The sequence below is a fragment of the Poecilia mexicana genome, unplaced genomic scaffold, assembly GCF_051168715.1.
Source record: "Poecilia mexicana isolate PSO_F unplaced genomic scaffold, ASM5116871v1 scaffold_23, whole genome shotgun sequence".
Lineage (NCBI taxonomy): Eukaryota > Metazoa > Chordata > Actinopteri > Cyprinodontiformes > Poeciliidae > Poecilia > Poecilia mexicana.
Window position 1 is genome coordinate 3,288,754 of NW_028263392.1, and position 15,139 is coordinate 3,303,892.

Sequence of the window (15,139 nt, forward strand, 5' to 3'; positions counted from 1 at the left end):
CAGAGTTCACTGAGGGCGAGGAGAGGGGATAAGAACCTAAAGGAAGCTGTTCAGCTTTCAGCGTATCCTTGTAGAAAAACTTTGCAATGTCATGAAAAAAACAAAACAAAAAACAAATACAGCAGCTTGGGAGTCAAAGGAAGCATGCATCACATTGCTAATATATGATTTATATTCTGTCCCTTAATTGCCAAATTCTTGCTAAATCAGGAATGGGTCAGAAACCGGAGTTGGTGCAGCTGGATTCAGCGACTGAGGAAACCAGTCTGGATGAAGGGTCAACAGTCTGTCACTCCGCCCATTTAACACGCCAGCATTCATCTCTCTTAACCGAGCATCTGTCCGTGTCATTCACTTCGAATAAGTGATTAAAAGCTTCCAGTTGGGCAACAAGCGAGCCTGTAATGAGTCCCTGGGCGCTCAGTTTAGGCCGGAAACATTTGAGAAGGGTCAACATGTGCAAGAGAAGCAAGGGTGCCCAAAGGAGTCAAAGCTGGAGAGCAGTTGGCACAGTCAAAACGGAGCATCACTGTCATATCTTTGAAAACGATTATTTTTATCCAGTTACATAAGCAAATGTACAGAAAACAAAGATTCCCAAAAGGTTACTTGTGGCTCTAAAGCGATCAATCCACCAAACCAAGAGTCAGCTAGTTGCCTCAGCCTGCCAGGAAGGGGAAGGTGATCAATTCAAAGCAAAGATTAACAGTGAGAGGCAACACGGTGGTGCATCAGTAGAAGCTTGGCTCCTGCTGCGTCTTTCTCTCATCTGGCTGGTGTGCAGCAAACCTACAGATGGGGCCCAGATGAAGCTAGTGGCCTTTAATGCTTTCTGAAAACCCCCCCTAAACTCAAACAGGTCTCCACACCCGCTCCAGTCCCGGTTCTGAGGCCAAAATTCCACAACAGTTTGCCTTAAATAACACCGTAGGAATCACTTGTGCTGAGTGGACGAGGTCATGAGTTCACGTTCACTGTAAGTGAGAGATTTATGGACGCTAGCTGAGCATGATTGAGCCAAGTCATCACTATTGCTTCTGCTAGGCACTTTAATGGTAATCTGAGATTAAATGCAGGTTAAAATAAGTTGTGATGTTGACTAATAGTCAACATTACTTAAAGCTATCCAAGATTTTTTCTCAGAGATTTTTTCTTCACCAAATTTATAGAAGACAAATTTCATATCTACATAAGTGAACAGAAAATCCTGTGTTGTACACGTACAGGGGTTGTATTTGCAGCAAACCATAACAATCCTATTATCTATACCCGCTTACCCAGGTATAATACAGAAACAAACAGGACAAATAATGCACCAGGCAAGTTTAGAAATACTAATTAATCCAGCAGTTATGTTTTTGGACTGTGGGAAAAAGATTGAGTACCCAGAGAGAGCCTTGGTATGAACAGAAAGAACATGTGAATTCCATGCAGAGAGGCAGAGATTTGGATCCAGGACCTTCTTGTATCGAGGCAGCAGAGCCATTAACGGTGCAGCCAGTTTGATGTAATCAGATGAATATCTTAGTCAAAAGTGGTAATCGTTTTCAAACAGGTGACAATATGCATGTGGTTTTATTGCTATTCCAGAACTCCTACAAAAACAGAAAAGGTTACTCTCTAAAGCACTCCACACCAAAGCAGCACAAGAACCCAAAACCACAATGTGAACCAAATCAGGACCTCAAAACTGAGGTACATACCATGCCATAATTAAAGTGAACTAGTACTCAACATCAACAACCCAATGAGTGTGAGATGACTTGTGCCTGTTCCACTCTTTCTGGTCTACAAAACCACAAAACTCTTTACCTTTCCTCATTTAGTATGCATTTACTGCCCTGTGACTTATTTCAGTGAACTGCCTCAATATGCTTTCACACTAGAGCATCGCATTTTGAAGTAGGTCAAACACAGATAGATGTAATACAAAACAATGAAAAACAACAAAAGGATGTGATGTAACTTCTTTTGGAGGCATGTGTGACTAGTATCACCAGTAAGAGAGTTGATTCCCCTGCTGTACAGCCTTCTGCTGACAGTTGTAACATTTCTGCTCTGTAGAAAATACCTAAGTGTTTTTTTTCCCTGCCATCCTTTGCTGAGATTGCTAAAAGCTTAAAAAGACACACACACATAAAGCCAGAAAGTGGAACTGCACTGTCATCTGTACAGCGAGGAAGAGCTGTGCGGTTTGCTAATGATGTCTGTCTATAATGAGGAGGATTAGAGTTGTGAGGTTTAATATTTTCTGCTGAGTGGGTCTCTTGAGACATTTCGCTCTGCCATTTTTGTGTTCTTGAGTTTGAATGAAACACTTGGATGAAAAAAAGCTCTTTTTATTTTGCTTGTTTAAAGCCCAGAATGTACATCTACTGCAATTCTGTCTGCCATCTGTGCAACCGTCCTGTCAGAGGACATGAGGCGTGAAACCAGAGACTAACTGCATACAGATCAGTCTGGATGGTGACTGATTTAAACCCATAGGATCAAAAACTGACAGAAAACATGTAGAAATTGTTATAACATGCATATACTGTCTCTCTATTTGCCCTTAGCAGTGAGTGTGTGCATGTGTGGTCCGTCTGACGGACTGCCTACCAATCCAGGGTGTACCTTGCCTTCTGGCAAATGACTGCTGGGAACATACACTAGCATAACCAATAGGAAGTAATGAAAAAAAAAAGCATAAAAGTGGTTAAACAAAAAGTAAAACCGTCAATGCTTTTGCATACCACAGTATTTCTATGTGCCTTTGCCATCTTGTGTAGTTCAAATAGCCAAGAAATACAGTAAGAAGGAAAAGCAAACTGTAGCCAGAAATCCAATCCTTGCCAAAAACAAAATCAGTTGGTGTGAAAGATTTGACTTGCAAAACAGCAGCAACCACATAAACCCTGGTAAAATAATAATGCTGAAAATGCTAGCATTAAGAATGAATGATATGTCTGCATTAATATGGCATAGGGTGACAATAGTCAACTTTAAACAGTGTTATCGGTCAAATGGGTAAAACTAGGATGATACACATGGTAATTTAAAAGTAAATCTCTGAAGCTAAGGTGTTAATTTTACTGCTCTATGAGTTACTGTCCCATAAGCCCACTAAGCAGTGAGGTGATGAATACTTTTTGTTCTGTAGGTAAAGGGAGTTTCTACTCAGACGTGCATGAGAGACACATAGTGAACATATAATGCAGCTGCATATAAAAAGTTTGTTGGTTTTCACTCTCACAGGTCATCAAGGTATACATCAGCGAGGCTCGTCTTTTCAGCCAAAACAGTGCATTATAAGGCTGATTGTTTGAAAAGCTTGGAGAGACTGTCGACACGGTGCTGGTGTAAGCTCAACAGCTTCCAGCAGCTGCTCACGTTGGCCCCAGTCCACTCACTGGACCGGCAGTGACCGTTACATGCCTGTAGGTCCAGTACCATCATCAAGACCCAATCTACCGCTCAGTGGCAGCTGTTGCTACTGTGATACCTCTGCCGTTGGCTCCTAATCTCTTGGTGCTAGGTTACTAATGGCACATTTCCAGAACGCACTGCAGCTATGTTTCTTTCTCAGTACAGGATAGACAAGACGTAGCAAGCATATAGATGATTATTTCTAGGTAGTGAGAGTTTTTTTTTTTTTGGGGGGGGGTTCAGTCTAAAGACTAAACATAAAAAAATAAACTGGTCCAGATCATGTTTGCACTGTTTTTTACAGCCAGAAACAAGAAATGTCGGGGTATGGAAGACCAATAACACCAAAATTAATAAATAAAGTCACAATGACATGGCTAAATAAAGAAATGTCTTCATATTCATTTAAATACTTATCTATTTTTTATTGAACTAAGGCACTTTTGGTCCTCCATACAGACATTATAGTGACAATGAGAAAGAAAGAAAGTCTGATCAAGCTTCTGCTAAATTTGTAATCAAGAGATGTGTTTTCACTTTGAATCTGATCATTTCACTATTAAGTACAATGACATGTTTTGTTCCACAATCTGGGCCTCTTCAGTTTACACGTTTCTCAACTACAGTACACTGTGCCCAAAATAGGGGGTCTGAATTCACCCGCTGCAGCACTGCAAGTGACGTAAATGGCTGATTTGATGTTTGTGGGAGTGTGAGCCCCTTTAGGCTATGTAATGTCTGCTCTCTCATATGGTAATATAGTATTTCAAGTGTCAGCCGGAATCCTGACTATGAAGAGAAGGCTGGAAAGAGGACTGATGTGCTGTGGTATTGCATTTTGACCAAAGGTAGTCAGAAGAACATTTTTTTTGTTGTCACTATTAAAATTATGTGTGATGTCAGAAATTGTAAATGAAGACACATCAAAGCCAGAAAATGATTATTCTAACAAGTTATTTCAAGTCCTTCCATCAGTTCTCTATAGATTTTGGTGAGAGCTTCTCCTCTCAACAGAATGATTTTATTATGACAGCATGGTGAACATATTTAGTCTGTTAAACCACTGCAAAAACGTTTTTCATTTATTTCTGTAAAACAGATAGTGTTTGTCAGAAATGCAAAAATGGGATGAAGCTTGAACAACAGTGAGACTTCATTTTTCATCATGATTCCTTTCTAATCAGAATCATGTTGTTGCTCTACCTACAGAGACACAGCATGGTTTGTTCCAGGTGATTTTCAGTCTTGGCCTATTCTGTCATTCGCTCTACTCACATGAAAGCCAAAAACTTGATCTTTAATTTGCTCAGAGCTTCTTCCACATGTCTGCTGTGTCCCAAACATATAAAAACTGCACACTAAAGTTTTCCTGTCAACAGATTCTCCCACCTGAGCTGTGGATCACTGCAACTGCTGCAGAGTTACCACAGGCCTCTTCTCCGCTTCTCTGATTAATGTGGTCTTTGATTGGCCTGTCAGTACAGGTGGACACCACACTTTGCAGATTTACACTTGTTAAAATTCTCAAAAAGCACGTTTCATTTTCATTCTACTTTACAATTATGTTCTAAGAAAGTGGATTAGGGTTTAATGTTTTTCTCAAAATTATGATAAAAATGTCGGAATTCTGAGAAAAAAGTCTGAAATATTTTTTTCCCAGTGGCCCTAGTCCTCTCCCATATTCAATTTTGTATTGGAATATCAAAAACCTCAACAAATACACCAAATGCAGAGCTGATAAAAGCATAGTAAAAGTCTAGCCCTTCACTCCAGCATCATTTAACGTCAAGAAAACAAGCTGCAGACGGTTAAAGTTCCTGCCACAATAATCATACACACGCTCACAGTACATCAGGTGTTTCCTTTCCTCTGCTCCCACACAGTAAGCAACCATGCTTTTCCCAAAGTTTATTTTCCCATGCTGGCAGGACCCTCGGAGCTCAGAGCAGGTGGTGGATCAATAGGCTTAGCAAGTGAATGAGACAAAGACCACACTGCGCACAAATGCACACAGTCGCATAGTGAGGCCGCCCGGCGCGGCAGAGCTGCAGCAGTCGGGCGGTCTGGTTCCAGCTGTTCCCAACCAGCACCATCACTTTATGTGAAGGTGGCAGGGATGGATCCACCAGCAGAACCCAACAACCGTAAGATCTTCCTTGCCCCGGTTTTTAAATGCAGCCATCAAGCTACGCTTCCTCTACAGCTGGAGGAAGACAAGCAAACAGCTGAAAACTGCTCGCTGTGTGAACTTGGTCGTAAAACAGATGCAGACACATTCCAGCGGAGGGATTTCACCAGACTTTTATGTCACCTTGTTTAGAGGTAAATGATGTCTGAGCAGGAATCGGCCGTTGACCCCCGGAAGACGTACGCTGCCAGAGTTGAACTCCACCGCGTCCCGTTGAGGACGGCAGTTAGTGTCCTTTTAACGGGAGGCAGGCTGATGCCAGAGCAAACCGCTTGCCCATATAAACAGTCAACTCTGGTTAAAGTGAGGGGCAATTATCTCGCAGTGACGACAATCAGCGATCATAGAGCTCGTCATCCCGTTAAAAAGAGCAGGAATCTGTCACCCGGCCGCTAGCATGGACAATATCCTGTATGGAAATGGTGTAAAAGCTACTAGAAGTTGTTGCTGAACTGACAGGATGTGGCTCAGTCACTCACCGCCAGACCTCTGAGTCGCTCAGGCAAACTGGGTTTATTGCACAAGTATTCGTACTCATCAAGCTTTTATCACAGTGTTTCACTGCACATACAGCTGCAAGCCTGTCAAAGGAATGTTCTTCCAGTCTACATCAAGAGGTTTTAATAAGGTAAAAATGTGGTGGAAAATTTTAAGATTTTGGCCGACATGCTAAACGCTAACTGTGGTAGAGAACAGCTAACATGACGGTGGCTGCATCATGCTGTGGAGATGTTGTTCTATTAGGAACGAGGACGTTGGTCAGGGTTGACAGGAAGACAGATGGAGTTTAATACAGAACAATCAAGGAAAAACAAACTGATAGGCTAAAAGGGAATCATGCTAACGCTACAGTGGACTGGTTTAAATCAGACATCAGGATATAATAGCAGGCAGCGCTAACGTCATTCTATTTATGAAATATATCAACACAAATTAGAGATTCAATCTGAAGTGGAAGGAAACAAGAGTTTCCACAACTTCTTTTTTCAAATATTATCCTGAAAAACACGGCGTTCATATCTATTTAGCCCAGATTCATTTCAACTAACTGTCTTTAGAAACCCTGACTATAATACAGGAAACCTCAGTGTAATCTGATCTTTGTATTAACGCAGCTTCAGGATTGTTGGAGAAGATAAGAGCAGAGCAGAATGTGAAGATGTCTAGGTATAATGAAATGGATTTCATTTTGGACACATCATGGAGAACCGTTGCAATCCACTGTTTGAAAATGAAAAGAGTACGGTGCAACAAATCTACCAAAACATGGTTGTCCATCTGAAGAGACGAGGAGAGAGTTTATTGTTCTGAGTTACCGTGGAGGAGATGAGGAGATTAATACCTGAGGTGGGATCATTTGCAGAAAGGATAATTGCCAGTTTTTGACTCCAAATATGGCTTTCATAGAAAGGTAGCCGAGAGAAATCTCTGAACTCTCACTGCCAGTGAATGTGCTCTGTTCATATATGACCAAAATGTATCCTTCTGGCCGACATGCAGCAAGGTGGCAGCAACCTGCCAAGATACTGGCTTTTCTTCCAGAGACAGGAGAGCTGGTCAGAGGTCAGTGGAAGATGAATGGAGGAATCCTGGAGGAAAGCCTGTTTCAGGCCGCAAAAGGCTTAAAGTGGGGCAGAGGTTCACCTTCCTGCAGGACAGGAGCTCTGAACATCCAGCCAGAGCTTAGCAAAAAAATAAAAAAATAAAGAAATAGGGGGAGAATTTTGGCCTGAAGAGCTTTGCAGCTGTAGCTGCAGCAGAACGTAGCTCTACTACTCTGCAAACCAAGTATTTTTTTATCAAGTTTCTAGTGCAAATATCACACTTGCAATAAGACTAACTTTTCAGCTTGTTTTAAATCAATACTTTAATACTGATTTTCAAAAAGTAGTAGTTCAACAGATTTTTTTCTCTTATAAAACATTTTTCCCATGTCACAGGTGGAAAAAATTTGGCAGCGGAAATATTTTTGTAAATAAAATTTCAGTGATTATTTACTCAAAACATGCTCCTTCATCTTGCTGAAAAGTTACTTGCAAGTTAATCTTGTTTTACTTAAGGTGCGCTGAGATATTTGCACTAGAAACTAGACAACACTTGGTAAAATGGAGTGTTTTTGCATTTATGCATTAACTCAGGGTGTGAATAAAACTGTACGCCACTCTGTTAGATTTTACTTATAAAAGAAAATTGGAAATCCACTCGGTTAAACCTAAATGTATGCTACATTCTGCTTGTTTACCAACCAAAATTTCCAAACAAGATTCATTAAATGTAGCCGTTATGTGACAAAATGAGAAAAAGTTCAAAGGGTTTGACAACAGCCAAAGTACAGTGGTAAAAACAAAATACAGTAATTACAGGTGGGGAAATGTACATTTCTATATCATTTTCATTGTCAAAATAAAAAAAAAAATCATGTTTGTATCCTTATATTGGCTGAAGGGCTGCTGAGCATCACCTATGCTACCTGCTTCTAGAGATCAGAGATTATTCACACAACCCGAGCAGTGAGGTTCCTTCATATGATCTTAACACAATTCTTCAAAATAATAGTTGACTCACCATTTGCGACTGGCTCCTGGGGCTACCATTGATGTCCTCCACCTTCTCGTTCGCTGCGTGAGAAACAGAACGAAGACGTGAGAGCCATCCTGAGCCGCAACATTCTAACGGTCTAGAGCATGTGTGGAGGTGAGCGAGTGTACGGAGCAACGTCTGGGAGGCAAGGCTGCCTAATTCTTCAGCTGCTGTGCAGAGTTACTGACAGGCCTGCTTGGCCTCATTGTCTGGTTGGGGTGAGCAGGGGAGGGTAAAGTTTCAATCCAAGCAGAGTGAGAGAGAGAGAGATAAAGAGTGAGAGAGTTAGAGAGAGAGAGAGAGAGAGAGGGGGAGAGAAAGAAGTGAGAGAATGTGAGAGACAGACGGCATGAGAAAGAAAAGCTTCATGCATAATAGACAGGAAAATATGTTTGTGGGTCTGAGAAACAAAGGAGGAAGTCCAAAGAACAAAAATGTTTTGAAAGGTGAGGGTGACGCAGGAAAAAAAAAAAAAAAAACTAGAGCAAAAACGACAAAAAAAAAACAATGAGTGGGAGAAACTGTTCTAAACGATGCTGAGAAAAAGATTATGTAAGAGCCACTGCTGTGAGGACGCAGTCTAGTTACACATTATTTATCACCGAGGACTTTCGCAGCTCATTCAGACTAGAAAACAACAAGTTTGTGCGACTGCCTGCGATGCGGCCGCAGGCTCACTCCATTCATGACAAAGTTGATTAATTTAACCGAAACCACCTGTAAGGCTGCGGTTTACATTTGCCAAACAAAGACGCCCGTTAGTAAAATTTATACTGCTGTAAAGCATCACGCCTCTTCATCCAATAGTGATGCCTCACACATTGCCTCAGAAGAGCTTTTCTTTGAGTAAAACATTGGAGTGAGCTACTTGGAAGGCAAGAGCTAAATCCCAGCGTTACAATCTGGCTCTAGGGGCAATGCATGAGAAAAAACTCAACAGAAATGGAGCTGGAAATTTGTGTGAGACTGAAGAATGTCAGCCAGATATTGTGGTATTCATCTTCAGCACACAGTTTGGGCTCTAGAGACTCTTACTTTGGAGTATCCCTGGAAAAGAGGCGTCAGGCAGGTGTGGGAATCCTCAGAAGTCCTTGGCAAAACAAAAGTATTGTGTCATTGCAGCTTTCAGTTGCAAGAGAGAAAGATGTGAGTGTTGTTATCCACTGAACATTAGCTCAGGTTATATGGCCTTGTTGAAGTCTAAGGATGGTGTCCCACAATGACCGCCCTCTTGGCAGGAGGTATCCCAATCTGCCAGTCCCAAGATCTCCAGGAGCCACCTAGTGAGGTGTATCTTGGGAAAACTGTATTTTTTATTTGGATCCAACCATTTCTAAGTTGTATGCGCAACGTCCATAATGTTCACCAAGTTTGCCAATAAGGGCACCAGGCCAAGGGTGGGTAAATCCAGGTCTTGAGTGGCGGTGTCTCTGCTTCACCACATCTGAGTCAATTAATAAGGTCATTAGCAGGACTGGAGAACTTGACTATCTACATGAGCCATTGGATTGAATTGTATTGGACACATCTAAAAGTCGCAGGACACCAGCACTCAAGAACTGGAGATGCTCACCCTGAACCAGGGAATCTTAGGCCAATGGTCAGTGTTGGACTTGTTTTGTGAGATCTGAGGAATGGTGTCTTTAACGATCAGATAAACCTGGTAGTTTATCAGCACCTGGTAGAGACATGTGCATGAACTAGGACTGTCTGCCAGAAAACCAGCATTTGGAGGACATTGAATTTGCAAGTCAGAAATCTCATGTTCCAGCATAGGTCACATTCAGGGCCTCTTTTGCATCTGTGGCCTGCAAATTCTTTACTCCCGTCACAGAAGCAAGGCACCAGCAGGGATAGAAGCTGTCACACTCAAAAACAAGATCCTTACGGCTTGGTTATCACTGGGGACTCCTGATAGGTACGACACTCTGAAAAGGCTGTACAACACAAACTTTTACGTCTCTGCAACGCTTTTCATGTAACGCAAATTATTTTCTGCAAGGAGGTTTCTCTAACACCCAACTGTGGAAGTCCTGGTGCCCTATGACGTGAGATGAAGCGATGAAAACGCTGTGACGGGGTTTCACTGAGACAAATGACTGAAACAAGATTACAGCTCTGTAACTGTAATCTCTTTAACCAGTCTTTTCCAGAGGTAATCCTATTACAGTGAGACATTGTGCAGTGAGTACTGGTAAGTTGTTCCAGAGGAAGGTTTCGTGATAAAGTTAGACAAAAACTCAGGGACCTAGAAAGAAACCGATATAGTAAGCAAAAAAAAAGAATGCCAGAGAAAGTAAAGGGACAGAAAGAGAAGCATAAACAGGAGCATGAGTTACAATGGGGGACACATGCATTAACTGAAGGGGTGTCAGAGCCATAGATCTCTGCTGCTGCAGCTCCTCCAGCACCCAAAACAAAGGACAACTGCTGTGTTTTGGCCCCGATATCAGACTGTTACACCAGCCAACTGCAACAGAGACCGAACTCGGTGTGTGTATGTGTGTGAAACGGAGAGTGGGTGGTCGCTCTATTCACCATAGGGAACTAAACTATAGTCTTCAAAGTGTGTCCTCATTTCAATTAGCTGTATTTATCTGTTAAACGACACATTTCACACGGTCGCCTACCTATGATTTGGATGATCTGCGCCAGCAAGACTCCATCGGTGACGTCCTGGCTCAGGTCTTTGATGAGGCGTGGACAGCCGGACTTGGCCAAGTAGTGGTTGGCCCAGTCTGTGTATATCTGCAACACCAGGACAAAACATACTGTTAGTACATTTGGGGCTGTCAAGCACTCAGTGCGGGGCTGGCGAGTTCTGAGAAAGGTTGGGACAGAAGTTGGACTGGAGAAGGCGCCTAAATCCTTGGGAGCAATCCCAGTAAATCCTTAAAAAGACAAATATTAGGAGAAGTTTGCATACACTCACAGTCGGCTTTAATGCCGTAAGATACTGGGGCTTTTTATGAAGTAGTTGAGACAATCATCTAGTTTTTAAAAAAAATAAAATACAAGAATTGGGTTTGAGTTTTCTCTGAGTCTCAGTGTCAAAAATGATACAAAAGTTAGAAAGAATACATACACCCCCCACCTAGTGTTTGGGGTAAATGTCCACACTTTTCACAACAGGCTAACATTAAACATGTGGAATAGCAAAGACCTCATGTCTGTTGAAAACTAACAGACCATGCCTGAAAGAAAGGTCTGTACAAGAGAGCTAGCATGTTCTATCATTTCTTTGAAAGGACAACTATCCATCCTAAATCACAATACAAGCTCATCAATGGCTCCAAAAACCCTCATTTCTCTAAACATGTGCATCTGTTTCCAAAAACCATTACCAGTTAAATTTTGTATTGTAGGCCACCCTGCATGAAAATGGCTAAATGCGTCACTAAAAGCCCATAACTAATATGAAATTCATGCCCATTCATGAGTGAATGTAAACCTCTCAGAAAGCGCTTGATGCGAATAGAAGTAAAAAACTAACGTCTGGTTTGAGCATAAATAATTCTAAGCCACCACAAAGCTCGGAATAAATAAAGGAAAATGTCAAGAGAGGAGAAATACACGCTTCTGGATTTATTCCTCAAGCCTCTATTATCCTCAGAGATATCAATAAACAACATTTTATCCGTGCTGTCTGCACCAACAGCATCCAGCTCTCTCCATCCGTCTCTCAGGTATTCTGGTAGATGTTGTGCCAGGCAGTGCTGTCCAAACAGGGTCCTGCACTTCCTCACAACTCAAACACAAATATTTGATCAACCTTTGATTCTCCAGACTGCACCGAGACCTGCGCTGGTTCTGATCTTTATCATAGGGATGAGTACATGATTTCATTAAACGCTCAGATGTTATATACATGTGAATAGAACAACCCGCATGGACTGCAAACATGCAGCACTTTTCAGACATCCACATTTGTTGATGTCAGATGTAGAAAAGCCTAAGATAAAATGTTTTATTGCAGCAGAATATTCCTGCACACAAAAAATGTTAACCTTTAGTTTGTGTAGTTATTTATGGGAGGGAGGAAAGATCCACCCCTATCCTGAGATAAATATGATTTAAGCTTTTTACATTTACATTGTATATTTTTTTAAGTTCAGAGGCTCTTATAAACTCAGATATTTTCTGACGTTTAGCCTGGTTCCAAGGGTAAATTGTGATCAAAATCACATTAAGCTTCCAAGAGCTTGACCAAATAAGTCAGCTGTATGGAAAAGCTTAAGAAGAGTTCTTTTTAGTGTCTAAAAACTCTTTATCCAATTTAGACACTCCTCCATACCCCAAATAAAGCAAATTTTGCCCAATGAGACCATAAAAATCTCTACAAACACCAAAAAAGAAGAATCTCTTTCCAATGAAGGCTTAAACTGCCATGTCAAGATGAATTCATGTGTGATTTCAATCTTCTGCGCGGCTCAACTAGGTTCTTCTCGACTCCAAGTGGTTCAGGTCATTCTCCATTATAACCGAGTACCAGATCTGTGTAGTTGGGTCATAGCAGGTCAGTCCTAGAGTCCAGAAAGTAATGTGACGTGATTTCCATGTGATACAAACAACAAGCACAAAAAGCGCTGCACCTGGTGTTTTCGATGTCAGTCAAGATGTACCGAGCAAATGCTAATGTAAAAGGGCTAATTGCTAATTGTTTACTATAGCTGTTTTTATAAAAAGCTGACCTTATTTCTCCTCATACCGTTTAAAAGTTTCAAATCCATTTATTTTGATGCCAAAGGAAGAACCTCAGTGACCACAGTTTTCCCCAGATGTTTGGAGGTTAGAGTCAGTTTTAACTTCCCTTAACTATTGTTAGGGCAGCTAACACTGCTAGTTAGTTAGCTAACATAAGTTAAACTTCCACAGGTAAATCACAGAGGAGGATGGTCAATAGGAAGTACCAGGTTTTCTTTTTATAAACTGAAACAGTCACGTGGCGATGCCATTTGTTCTGAAACATGTTCTTGTGTTTTTCACAAATCCTTAATTATGTGTCTTAAAAATATACTTTACAAGAAATCAGAGGATAAATGTTTTGTACCCCCCCCCCCCCCCGCCCCCGAGAAGCGAGGGCTTTTTCCTGCTACACCATCCCAAATGGTTGAGATTTCCAGAGAAACTGCCACATAAAACCTAACCACTTCTCATGATGAAATAATCTTTTCCCCCCTCATAAACCACACACACTGCTCTCAATTAAAAACACTTCTATCCCGCTCTTTTCTGTTTTCTTGGAAGCAGGAAGTTAGCTCATTTAAAGCTGCCCTTCTGCAGGATTTTTAATCTGATGTGGTTTGGTTCAGGGAATTTCTTTACGATAAGTAGTAAAGTGTAGGCGTGAAAAAAAAAAGTAAAGAATTAACAGGTGGGAGTCACATTTCAACTTACAGGAAGGGAAATAAATAGCAAGAGATTTATAGAGAAATGCAGAAACAAGGGAGGTGCCGATCCTTAGGTCAGAGATCAGAATCTGACAATATTCTCCTTAGCAACCTGATAATTTATAATTTGACTGATCAAATTATAAAACAAATAAAATTTTTAAAATTTTTGTTGTTCAGTAAAAATCTGAAAAATAATAGAGAAATACGCTAAAATTGATCATTTAGAATAATTAATAATGCTTTGTTTTTCTGTTTAATTAATCATTTCTAACCTCCATCAAGGAAGCTGCAAAACCTTGTGTCTAATGTTCATATTTTGCTACACCGTCAATTAAAATGAAAATAAATACGTTTGCTGAAGCTGTAGGTCCTGAAAGTTGTAATCAGCCAAAGTGGATTCAAAAATATGCAGACACAGAAAAGAAGAAAATATGTACAAAAGGTCTGACCAGCCTGAACCAGTGACTGGCCATTTGGAAGCTCAAAAATAAAATCTTTTTCTGATCTGTGAACACACCATACTGAATCCTTCCACACAGAAATACTTTTCTGTGTGGAAGCACAGTGAGGTGACTTTTAACAGAAAAAACCCTCTTTATTACAGTGACTGCTCTTTCACACAGTGTGACATCACCTCTGCTTCTGAGGCAACTATGTAATGATTGGTCATAACCATGAATGTGCTTCTTCAGTCTTCTTATCTTGCAGTTCTAAGCAGAACTGGAACTGGCTAAAATTGGTATTAAGAGGAAACAGACAAAATCCTAATTTGGGTAAAAAAAAAAAGGGTTTGGATCAGATCAAGCACCTTGGTGTAAAGAACTAGAAAAACAATCCTAACAAGTTTGTTTGTAGAAAACTTGGCAGCAAATTTTATTACATTTTGTCAGCTCCTTGTTCTCTTTCTGTAAAGCAGAAAAGAGAACAGTAGTGCTTAGTAAGAGCATGTATATAGAAGCTAGAGTTTGAGACTGCTCCCTCAGCAATGCTGAGCGTAGACTCATTGACCCCAGTGGAACAGTTCATATATTACTTTATTTGCTTTTCTTAAATCTACATGACAGAACATTTCACCTAATCATAAAAAACACAGATGTGTTTCTGTAAAAACACTGAAAAATGGCTAAAAGAGCAGTTTGTCAGACCGCAGAAAACACAGATTCAGCAACTTTTCCAAATCTACAGCATGTCTTGGCATTTTCTCCCTCTGCTCCACAAGCAAAAAAGCAGAAACTAAACTTCTGTTGCATGCATTTCCGCAGCCTAAAACATGCAGAAGCTTCCTCTAGCTGAGACCTTTAGAACCCATCGCCTCCTACTGTCCCCCCCATACCGGCTCACTGAGCCACTCACGTCATGGCCCCTCTGCACTCATTAACCTATCCTGTCAGGATCCTGATGGCTTTGGGAAGCAGAAGCTGGCGCTGTGACTCAGGCGAAACATCAGCAGCAGCAGCAGCAGCTTCAGAGATGCTGACTGGGAGAACTGACATAATACACAAACACACTCCACACAAAAACACAATCTGCAAAAGCATCCCCCACAGCTGCTCTGACACAAGTAAAAATT

The 15,139-nt window shown here is 41.1% G+C and overlaps 1 protein-coding gene across 5 annotated transcripts in view; it reads right to left on the reverse strand.

The window, feature by feature from the left end:
• Window positions 1-15,139, reverse strand: part of nav3 (neuron navigator 3) — a 170,399-nt gene that overhangs the window by 110,986 nt on the left and 44,274 nt on the right. For all 5 annotated transcript variants that reach the window (XM_088003261.1, XM_088003265.1, XM_088003262.1 and 2 more), the window contains exons 2-3: window positions 10,807-10,924; window positions 8,162-8,214 (exon numbers count right to left, since the gene is read on the reverse strand). In XM_088003261.1, the coding sequence (XP_087859387.1) occupies window positions 8,162-8,214; window positions 10,807-10,924 (171 nt within the window). The remainder of the gene's footprint in view (window positions 1-8,161; window positions 8,215-10,806; window positions 10,925-15,139) is intronic.